The sequence below is a fragment of the Rattus norvegicus genome, chromosome Y (assembly GCF_021556685.1).
Source record: "Rattus norvegicus strain SHRSP/BbbUtx chromosome Y, alternate assembly SHRSP_T2T, whole genome shotgun sequence".
NCBI classification, from domain to species: domain Eukaryota; kingdom Metazoa; phylum Chordata; class Mammalia; order Rodentia; family Muridae; genus Rattus; species Rattus norvegicus.
In genome coordinates, this window is record NC_141555.1 from 892987 (window position 1) to 904281 (window position 11295).

General features: G+C 48.0%; 1 protein-coding gene and 1 pseudogene across 1 annotated transcript; both read right to left on the reverse strand.

Annotated features, from left to right (window-relative positions):
- Positions 1–8082, reverse strand: LOC103694571 (uncharacterized; annotated as a pseudogene).
- A 1321-nt stretch (positions 8083–9403) lies between these two features.
- Sry3A (sex-determining region Y protein 3A) lies at positions 9404–9913 on the reverse strand. Its single transcript, NM_001416736.1, is given in 1 exon segment — positions 9404–9913. A coding segment is annotated over 1 exon segment (510 nt).
- Between the last annotated feature and the right edge of the window lie 1382 nt (positions 9914–11295).

Genomic DNA, 11295 nt, shown 5'->3' on the forward strand with positions numbered 1-11295 from the left:
TGCAATCACACGAGGAAGCTTTATTGTAAGCGAGATGAAACGAGAGCTCAGGCCAGCATGCTGTGGTCGAGACTCATACACCACACAGGGAGTAGAGGAGTTCGACCCCGACCTGAATTTCCACAGAGCTTATAAAGGAAAAAAACCACAAACCAGGGGGATCAGGAGGGAGGGAGGAGGGAAATTCCAAAACCATAGACTGCCTATACAGTTAGGTCATATGCTAGTCATGTGTAACACTAGGCAACACACCCAGGACTTTGTGACTTTGTGATTAGGGGGTAGTGACATTTTACAAGGCCATTGGAACATTGTGGCCGGAGGCTATGGGTCATTGTGGCTGTTCCAGGAAACTTTTCATGCAAGAATGTTCCGGGAACCATTGTACAGCAAGGGAGGGGTGAAAAGTTCATGTTCTCACAGACTCTACTTCTTCTTTTTGTGTAGCTAGACCCCTACTTCTTCTTTTTGGGTAGCTAGGCGGCTTTTTATTAAATTTTTAATCCTTCATTCCCCACTTCTTCTTTTTCATCGGCTCTAATCTTAGAGCCATTGTTCATCCCATTGTAACTCTTGGTACTGTTGTCGCAGGACCAGTACCTGAACAGCACTCACTCTTTCTTTTATAAATGTCACCAGCCTATTGAGTATACATGGCCTGAAAGTAAGTAGAAGCATGAGGATTATAATGGGCCCAACTAAAGTAGAGAGGAGAGTGGTTAACCATGGGGACTTATTAAACCAACTTTCAAACCACCCCTGTCTGTCTTCTCTTTCTTTTTTCCGTATATCTAAGCGTTCTCTAAGTTTAGCCATCGAATCCTTAATTACTCCAGAATGATCAACATAAAAACAACATTCTTCTTTTAGAGCAGCACAGAGTCCTCCTTCCTTGAGGAATAATAAATCTAGTCCCCCTCTGTTCTGTAGTACCACTTCAGATAGGGAGGTTAAAGACTCTTCTAGTTTAGTTATAGATTGTTCTATGGATCTAAGGTCAGTATCCATAGCTGCCCGTAATTCTTCATAATATTGGGGGGTCTGAATTAATGCAGCGGCACCCGTACCAACTCCAGCCGCTATCCCCAGTCCCATGAGTACTGCAAAGGTCAAGGTGATAGGCTCTCTCTTCCAACGACCTCGGTGATCAAACTCATCTACAAAAGAGCTATCATCGTGATATAGGAGTCTAGGAACGAGTTGAACCAAAATACAGTAATCTTTGGAAGTATTGAAAACAGAAGTTGATACACAAGGAGTGAGACCAGTGTTGCAGGCCCATGCTGTGTCTAGGGGGGGTACTAGATACTGATTACCTTCCGTAGGCTGGACGGTTTGCATTTGATTACAAAGGTGCTGTTTATCATGAGGTACCTGGCCTAAACAAAGTCCACTTCCTGAGACTGCTGTTAGAGTTAACTTTCTGTTTTCCCCCCAGGGGCATTGAGAGGAGTCTGTTGTTTTGTTGTAACCCCTGGTCTGAGCAATACCTTCATAATATGGGGGGCTAGAGGCATAGCACAACCAACAAGACTGAGTAACGTTAGGATTGGTACGATTCAGGACCAGGAATGCCCCTTGTATTAGGCTAAACAGACGATTTTCAGTGTCCGGGGGTATGGGAGTATTTGAAGTGGAGGGAGGTTCTTTAGCTAGGACATTAGGACCTACAGGTTGGGCTGGGGGGCTACTGAGGCTTAAGCGAACCATGACTGATGATCCAGGCTTGTTATTATAATCATTAAAAACTACCCCCCATCTCATGCCCCTCATCCATGTTTGGGTATCATAATTTTTACCAGTGTCTGTAAATTTGATCCGAATTCTATCTAAATCAGCAGAGCGACAGTCAAACCTTTTATATGGTTCCATTATGACATACCTCCCTGGCCCAGAGTTTTCAAAAGAAAAGGTAGCCCTGTCATGAGTATATTCGCTGTCCCATTTCCAATCACCGTCATTGGAAGAAACACAACTCCATTTAGCACAATAATGTGAGGCTGGCCCCCCACATATAGTCTGCTTATTATGCTCTGGGCAGCAGTAAAACCCATAGCTTCTTATTTGATTAGGGGGAATGGAAGTGGGGATAATCTGTTTGAGGCAGAAAGCTAGGTCAGGCCACCATGTCCCTGGTGGTGCTATTTTGGAAGTGGTGAATAAAACCTGATCCAGAGCAGGACCAAGAACCTGCCAGGTTAGAATTAAAGGCTGATGTGGGTTGTAATTTGGTAGGTAAACCTGACCTGAGTGAGCAGCAGCCTTAACTGAATCATCTGGTGGGTGCTCACGGTCAGGCCTGGTGGTCTTGGCGTTGAGAACACGAGTAGTAGCGTGGTCTCGGTTTGCATCAGCAGTAGCAGCGACAGCAGTAGTAGCGGCGGCTTTTGCGGCGGCAGCAGTCTGGATGATTTCCGGTTTCGCTGGCGTTGGTTTCGGAGGCGTGGGTTTCGGAGGCGCAGGTTTCCTAGCTGGAGGATTCGCAGCTCCTATGTTTCCTGGCCATATTCCTGCATCTTGGCTCTTCACTTCTGCGGCACAGGCGAAGCTTAAGAGGATTATCAGTAGTTGCCACCATCCAGTTGTTGTCTTCATTTTGGCTGGGTGTCTTCTTGACGTGGGAAGTGTGTATCCAAGCAGCGATCCCATCCACCTTTACTGCCGTGGGGGTGGTCAGCAACACCAGATATGGTCCTTTCCACCGAGGCTCCAAGGTGCCAGCTCGATGTCGTCTGACTAAGACCGAATCTCCAACCTGGAACCTGTGGGGCACCTCTGAAGTTCCTGGTGCGTAGGCTTCTTTTATCTGGTCCCAGATCTGTGTTCTGATGACTTCCAGAGCCTTGGGTACCCCAAACCGGGGTAAGATTTCTTCAAGAATCTTCTTGGCCACCACCTGAGCAGTTTCGGATTTTGTGGGGAAAGCCTCCACCCATCCTGAAAAGGTATCAACAAAGACTAATAGATATTTATTACCATATTTTCCTGGCTTTATTTCAGTAAAATCCACTTCCCAGTGGACTCCTGGTCGGTCTCCTCGTCTTCTTTTTCCAGGTTCTTGATAGGGCTTAGCGGCGTTAGTAAGTGTACAGGCCTGGCAAGAGTCAACCACCTGCCTAATTGTTGAATTTAAATTTAACACATGGTATTTAGAAGCTTTGACAAGTTGTTTTAGTTTATCTGCCCCTAAATGAGTCAACTGGTGCAGTCTCTGAACATAACTTATTCCTTCTTGTGTTGGCAGGATCACTCGCCCATCCATAGTCCGCGCTACCCCATCAAAGCTGAATTCTTGAGCTTGTTTTCTGTAAACCATATTTTTTAATATTTTAAAATCATTGGCTGAATAAATGTAGTTAGAGTCATCAGTAACTGGAGTTTTTACTGGAGTCTGACTCTTTTCTGCTAATATTGTTACCTGCTGGGCCACCTGTTTTGCCACGAGGTCCGCCATTTGGTTCCCTTTTGTTATAGGATCTTCTCCTTTTTGGTGACCTGGACAGTGAATAATGGCCACCTTCTTTGGCAAATGTACTGCCTCTAAAAGGGCTAAAATCTCTTCTTTGTTTTTGATGTCTCTTCCCGCCGAAGTGAGTAGCCCCCTTTGCTTGTAGATGGCTCCATGTATATGGGCTGTAGCAAAGGCATACCGGCTGTCGGTATAAATGTTAATGGCCTTACCTTCTGCCAATCGCAAGGCCTGAGTCAAAGCCACGAGTTCGGCTTTTTGAGCTGAAGTTCCTTCTGGAAGACTACTTGCCCAGATTACCTGTTTTCCATCTACCACTGCCGCTCCCGCTCTCCTTTTTCCTTCCACCACAAAACTGCTGCCATCTGTATACCAAGCAGGCACACCTGGCCATGGTCGATCAGTCAGGTCCTTTCTTGTTCCGGTTTCTTCCGCCAAGATATCGACACATTGATGTATTGGGGTGGAGTTATGCATCTCAGGGAGAAGAGTAGCAGGATTAAGAATGGCAGGTGGGGCGAAAGTCACTCGTTCATTCAGTAACAGGCTCTGATAGTGGGTCATCCGGGCGTTAGTCATCCACCGGTCCGGGGGCTGCCGCACGATACTCTCCAGAGCATGGGGAGCAATGATAGTCACATGCTGACCTAGGGTGAGCTTGTCAGCATCTTTAACAAGTAAGGCCACGGCAGCAATGGCTTTTAGGCAGGAGGGCCATCCGCTGGCGACCGGGTCTAACCTTTTTGACAAGTAGGCTACCGGGCGTTTCCAGGGCCCCAGAGCCTGAGTTAAGACCCCGCGGGCTACTCCAGCCCGTTCATCAACATATAAGGTGAAAGGCTTAGTCAAATCTGGCAAGGCCAGAGCAGGGGCTGCCAGTAGTGCAGCTTTTATGTCCTCAAAGGCTCTTTGGTGCTCCTCGGTCCAGGTGAATGGGACCTTTTCTTTTGTAAGAGGGTACAAAGGGGCTGCCAGTGTTGCGAACCCCGGTATCCAGAGTCTACAAAAGCCCGCCGTCCCCAGAAACTCACGTACTTGTCGCGGAGTGGTGGGGGCCGGGATCTGCATCACAGTTTTCTTTCGAGCTTCGGTGAGCCACCGCTTTCCTTCTCTGAGAGTGTATCCTAGGTAGGTCACCTCAGTGCGACACAGCTGAGCTTTTTTAGCAGACACCTGGTACCCCAACTCACCCAATTCATTTAGGAGCCTTTTGGTCCCCTCACGACACAGTTCCTGGGTTGAAGCAGAAAGCAGTAGGTCGTCTACGTACTGCAAGAGAGAAATCTGGGGGTTTTGTGCCCTGAAAGGCGCAAGGTCTCGATGGAGCGCCTCATCAAAGAGAGTAGGGGAATTTTTGAACCCTTGGGGCAGCCTTGTCCAGGTTAGCTGGCCAGTGTGTCCTCCTTCTGGATCTCTCCACTCAAAAGCAAATAGTGGCTGGCTGTTGGGATGCAATCGAAGGCAGAAAAAGGCATCCTTTAAGTCTAAGACAGTGTACCAAGTCCGCTCTGGTGGTAGGGAACTTAGTAAATTGTAAGGATTTGGAACCGTAGGGTGGATGTCCTGCACCCTTTTGTTAACTTCTCTTAAATCCTGTACTGGTCGATAATCGTTAGTCCCAGGCTTGCGCACAGGCAGGAGAGGAGTGTTCCAAGGGGATTGGCAAGGCACTAGAATCCCTAGTTGTAGCAGTCTCTGAATATGTGGCCGGATGCCTTCTTTAGCTTCCCTACTCATAGGGTATTGTTTGACTGAGACTGGAGAGGCATCGGCTTTTAATTCTACTACTATTGGCGGTACTTGCTTGGCTAACCCCATCCCTGTCTGCTCCGCCCAGACTTTGGAAAAAGCAGACAGCCACTCGGGGGCTAGTAACTGTTTGGGATTCTGCTCATGGAGGCGGTATTCTTCTTCTAAACTTAAAACCAAACATGCAACAGGGGCCTCTTCCCAGGTTACTTTTGGCCCTTTTGAGGTGAACTGTACTTGAGCCTTAAGTTTGGTTAATAAGTCTCTTCCCAGTAGGGGCATGGGGCATTCAGGAATCACAAGAAAAGAATGAGTCACTTGGCTTTTCCCTATATCTAAGACTCGTTTAGTGGTCCAGGGGTAAAGTTTACTACCAGTGGCTCCCATTACCATAGTCTTCTTTTGTCCCAATTGTCCCAGTGGCTTGGTCAAAACTGAATGTTCTGCTCCTGTGTCTACCAAGAAATCAACAGGAGTCCCCTCCACAGAAAGAGTTACCCTAGGCTCGGGGAGGGGAGTCGAGCCCCGACTTCCCTAGTTCTCTTCAAAGGCCAGTACGTTGGGTCCTCTTTGTTTCTTTTTAGGACAGTTTCTGGCCCAATGTCCTTTTTCTTTGCAGTATGCACATTGATCATTTTCGAGCTGCAGTCTTTTTCCTCCCGGAGGTCTTCTTGCTCCGTTGCCCAGGTACCCTGACTGTCCCTTCTCTATCCTTTTGTCACCTACTACTGCGGCCAAAATCTTAGTTAAGTTCCTCTCCTGCCGGCGATCACGCCGGTTCTCTCTCTCCTCTGCCTCTTTCTTTTCTCTCTCTCGTTTCTCTTCCTCTGTTTCCCTCTTATGATACACCTTCTCTGCTTCTTTTACTAGATCTCGCAAAGTGTAGTCCTGGAGCCCCTCTAACCTCTGCAGCTTTCTCTTAATGTCTGAGGCAGACTGCCCAATGAAAGCCATGGCTACAGCCGCTTGCTGTCCCTCCGAGGAGGGGTCAAACGGTGTATATCTCCTATAGGCCTCCATCAGTCGCTCTAAGAAAACAGAGGGCGGCTCTGCTGGTCCCTGAAGAACTTCTCTTACCTTAGCCAAATTAGTGGGTCGTCGAGCGGCCCCTTTGAGCCCCGCCACTAGAGTCCGGCGGTATACTGTGAGACGCTCCCTACCTTCCGCAGTGTTGAAGTCCCAGGCTGGGCAGGTCAAGGGGAAGGTTTCATCTATAAGATTGGGGAGATTAGTGGGGGTCCCATCTGGTCCGGGGACATTCTTTCTGGCTTCCAACAGGATCCTCTCCTTCTCCTCTGTGGTGAAGAGGGCCTGCAGGAGTTGCTGGCAATCATCCCAAGTGGGCTGATGGGAAAACATAAGGGACTCAAGAAGCCCAGTCAAGCCCGAGGGATTTTCTGAAAAAGAAGGGTGATTAGTTTTCCAGTTGTATAGATCAGCTGAAGAGAAAGGCCAGTACTGCAAAGGGACAAGTTCATCGGGGCCTGGCGGGGGGCCACCAACATAGGCACGGAGGGGCAGGGCAACAGTGAAATCCCCTTCTGGGCTGCGGCCTCTCCGGCTCCGTGTCCCTGCCGCAGGCCCCCCCACCCCATCCCTCTCGGCAGGTGCCGGGGCCGGGGTTGCAGATGGTCGCGGCAGAGGATAAGGGGGAGGCTGTGGCTCCGTCCACAAAGGGTCCTCGATCTCAGGGTAGATCTTTGGAGGTTCCGAAGGGTCTGCCGACAGTTGGGTCTGCTTAGGTTTAGCTGCAGCAACTGCCACTGTCACTCCAGACCCCATGATCCAGGGCTTAACCCAAGGTGGGGGATCCTGGACTAGGTCCTGCCAGACGATGATATAGGGGATCTGGTCGGGATGTCCTCCTACTTCCTGAAAGACAATGCGCTTAACAGCGAGAACAAGAGACAGGTTAAAGGCTCCCTCTGGTGGCCATCCTACCTTAAAGGTTGGCCATTCGGATGAACAAAAAGTCTGCCAGGGTCCCTTCTTAACGTCTACTGAAAAATTGTGAGCTCTAGTCCTTACTTCAGTCCAGTGATCCAGAGTCAAAGTCAAAGGAGTCGTTACTTTCTGTCCCATGTCGAGCTCGACAACACACACCACACACACGAGCACAAACAAAAGAGAAAAAAGAAAACAAAACCGACGTCGACCAGAGGCACTGAAACTGATCGGCAGGTTGCAGACCTTGCCTAACAAACCGGTCGTCAAGGAGTAAAGTCTCCTCTGGACCTATCAGATGGGGTTCACCAGGCGTCCCTGGTCCCCCCTTGTGTCCTCCTGGGACGTCTCCCAGGGCGAACGGACGGTGGGTACCTGGACACGTCTATCCCTATCCACCCCGCTCTCCTTCCTGGAGCGCGGTCTCACTGAGCGTCCGCAAAACCGAAAAGCGATCGCACCAAATTCCCAGACAGAACATAGACACGGACACAGACACAGCGCTGAGATAAAACAGAGAATCTTACCTCCAAGTGGGTCTAGGACCCCTGGGTGGTCGCGCAGATCCCGGACGAGCCCCCAAAAGAAAGACCCCCGAAGGGAGCCCCCCACTCAAGTCTCGGGAAAGACGCGCACCCAGTAGGACACAGACACCAACTTGCTGCAATCACACGAGGAAGCTTTATTGTAAGCGAGATGAAACGAGAGCTCAGGCCAGCATGCTGGGGTCGAGACTCATACACCACACAGGGAGTAGAGGAGTTCGACCCCGACCTGAATTTCCACAGAGCTTATAAAGGAAAAAAACCACAAACCAGGGGGATCAGGAGGGAGGGAGGAGGGAAATTCCAAAACCATAGACTGCCTATACAGTTAGGTCATATGCTAGTCATGTGTAACACTAGGCAACACACCCAGGACTTTGTGACATTGTGATTAGGGGGTAGTGACATTTTACAGGGCCATTGGAACATTGTGGCCGGAGGCTATGGGTCATTGTGGCTGTTCCAGGAAACTTTTCATGCAAGAATGTTCCGGGAACCATTGTACAGCAAGGGAGGGGTGAAAAGTTCATGTTCTCACAGACTCTACTTCTTCTTTTTGAGTAGCTAGACCCCTACTTCTTCTTTTTGGGTAGCTAGGCGGCTTTTTATTAAATTTTTAATCCTTCAACAGAAGTCATATATGATGTAGTTTTGTGTGCTGGAGAGAGAGACCCTGATAAACAGATAGATGTGTCTGATCTACAAAGGAGTACTTTGCATGCTAAAGGGGCACAGCCAGTGTTTTTACAGCATTATGTATGTTTTTCAGAGATGAGTACTGACCACTTACAGATAGACAATGGTTTCCATGGTGATGCTGAAAGGACAGGACAGCCAGCCCAGACCTGAGGGCACTGTGTTTTTGCCTGCTCAGAAATGAACTACTGTATCCTAGTCATTAGAATACTCAACCTAAGTGATAATTTACATATGTTCCCCTTGGTGGCTAAAGAACTTTAATATGCATCCAGGCATCCAGTAAAGTCCCTTGACCTTTGCATTGGAATGCCTGCAAGATCCTACTGTCTGGAGTTTAAGAAAAGAATAGAACAATGGGCTGGGAAGAATTAACAGCTGCCTCTGTTCCTGTAACACCTTCTTATCTGTGGGAAAGGGATTGAAATAGTCCTTTATTCCTATCAAACAGGAATGAAAAGAATTTCCTTGCCCAGCTGGATATTTGTAGTGTGTACCCTTCTGATGTTTCCTTTAAAACTCCACCTTCCCCTCTCCCACCTCCCACTTTAGCATGTCAAGCTGTATTGGCTCTAAAGCTGTTTGCTGCCTTTGAGCTGGCAGTACAGATAAATTCATTATGAGTCTAAACCTAGTTTCTTCCATCGATTAAATGCCATAAGAATGCGAGTAGTACGCTGTTAAACAAAAAGTATGTAGTAAGCCCTTCTAAGCATTCTCCTTTCTTACACACTACACATCCTTACACACATTTTGGTCTCCTCCCCCACACCCCCACCAGAAAAAAAAGGGGAGCAGGACCTTTATTACAACCAGAGGGAACTCAGTATCCAAACCAAGTAGGAATCTCAAGCTGTAAATTACAGCAAGGGGAGTGTTGGGATAGGTAGGAGCAGAGCCAGTATCATGAGATTACCTATCACAGGGCTTTGCTGAGGTGCTCCTGCTATGGTGTAGGGTCACCAGTGATATCAGCGGACAGTAAGTAGGTTAGCTGCTGCTAGTGGAACTGGTGCTGCTGCTGCTGCTGCTGCTGCAGGTGCACGTGCTGCTGCTCCTGGTGCTGCTGTTTCTGCTGTAGTGGGTATCCAGTGGGGATGTCCACAGGCTGTAAATAAATGCTTTTCTGGTTCTTGGAGGACTGGTGTGCAGCTCTAGCCCAGTCCTGTCCGTATATGATAGTGTGTAGGTTGTTGTCCCATTGCAACAGGTTGTACAGTTTTGTTGAGGCAACTTCACGCTGCAAAGTATAACTCCTCTGTGGCACTTTAACCCTTCGATGAGTCTGATATTTATAGTTTGGATATTTCTCTCTGTGTAGGGTCTTCAGTCTCTGCGCCTCCTGGAAAAAGGGCCTTTTTTCAGCTTCTGTAAGGCTTTTCCACTGATATCCCAGCTGCTTGCTGATCTCTGAATTCTGCATGCTGGGATTCTGTTGAGCCAACTTGCGCCTCTCTCCACGGGACCACACCATAAATGCATTCATGGGGCGCTTGACATGGCCCTCCATGCTATCTAGACAACTGTCACTGCTCCCAAAGCTCTCCCTTCTCCAGAGATTAATATGTCCTCAGGCTGTAGGGCTGAACACTGAAAGTGAAGATCTGAAATGCTGAATGTAGTGGAAGAATTAGAATTGCAACCAGGAAGTCAGAGATGAGATGAGAGAGACAGAGATAGAGACAGAAACAGAGAGACAGAGACAGACAGAGACAGAAGTCAAGATATAAAGTGTAAGGGGTAAAAGCTAGTATCCAAATTGTGTTTGTAACAAATATTTTAGTATTTAAAGTGTGTCAGAAAATATTCATCCCTCCTCCCTCAGGACCTTCCACGTCCAGCCCAACTAATCTACTTTGAAGCCACCACACAAACCTACATATTGTCAACCAAAACCCCTGTGGATTGTAAATGTAGAGACTGCACTTTTTTTTTTTCCCTTTTTTTTTTTTTTTATTAACTTGAGTATTTCTTATATACATTTCGAGTGTTATTCCCTTTCCCGGTTTCCGGGCAAACATCCCCCCCCTCCCCTTCCTTATGGGTGTTCCCCTCCCAACCCTCCCCCCATTGCCGCCCTCCCCCCATAGACTAGTTCACTGTGGGTTCAGTCTTAGCAGGACCCAGGGCTTCCCCTTCCACTGGTGCTCTTACTAGTATATTCATTGCTACCTATGGGGTCAGAGTCCAGGGTCAGTCCATGTATAGTCTTTAGGTAGTGGCTTAGTCCCTGGAAGCTCTGGTTGCTTGGCATTGTTGTACTTTTGGGGTCTCGAGCCCCTTCAAGCTCTTCCAGTTCTTTCTCTGATTCCTTCAATAGGGGACCTATTCTCAGTTCAGTGGTTTGCTGCTGGCATTCGCCTCTATATTTGCTGTATTCTGGCTGTGTCTCTCAGGAGCGATCTTCATCCGGCTCCTGTCGGTCTGCACTTCTTTGCTTCATCCATCTTGTCTAATTGGGTGGCTGTATATGTATGGGCCACATGTGGGGCAGGCTCTGAATGGGTGTTCCTTCAGTCTCTGTTTTAATCTTTGCCTCTCCCTTCCCTGCCAAGGGTATTCTTTTTCCTCATTTAAAGAAGGAGTGAAGCATTCACATTTTGATCATCCGTCTTGAGTTTCGTTTGTTCTAGGGATCTAGGGTAATTCAAGCATTTGGGCTAATAGCCACTTATCAATGAGTGCATACCATGTATGTCTTTCTGTGATTGGGTTAGCTCACTCAGGATGATATTTTCCAGTTCCAACCATTTGCCTACGAATTTCATAAACTCGTTGTTTTTGATAGCTGAGTAATATTCCATTGTGTAGATGTACCACATTTTCTGTATCCATTCCTCTGTTGAAGGGCATCTGGGTTCTTTCCAGCTTCTGGCTATTATAAATAAGGCT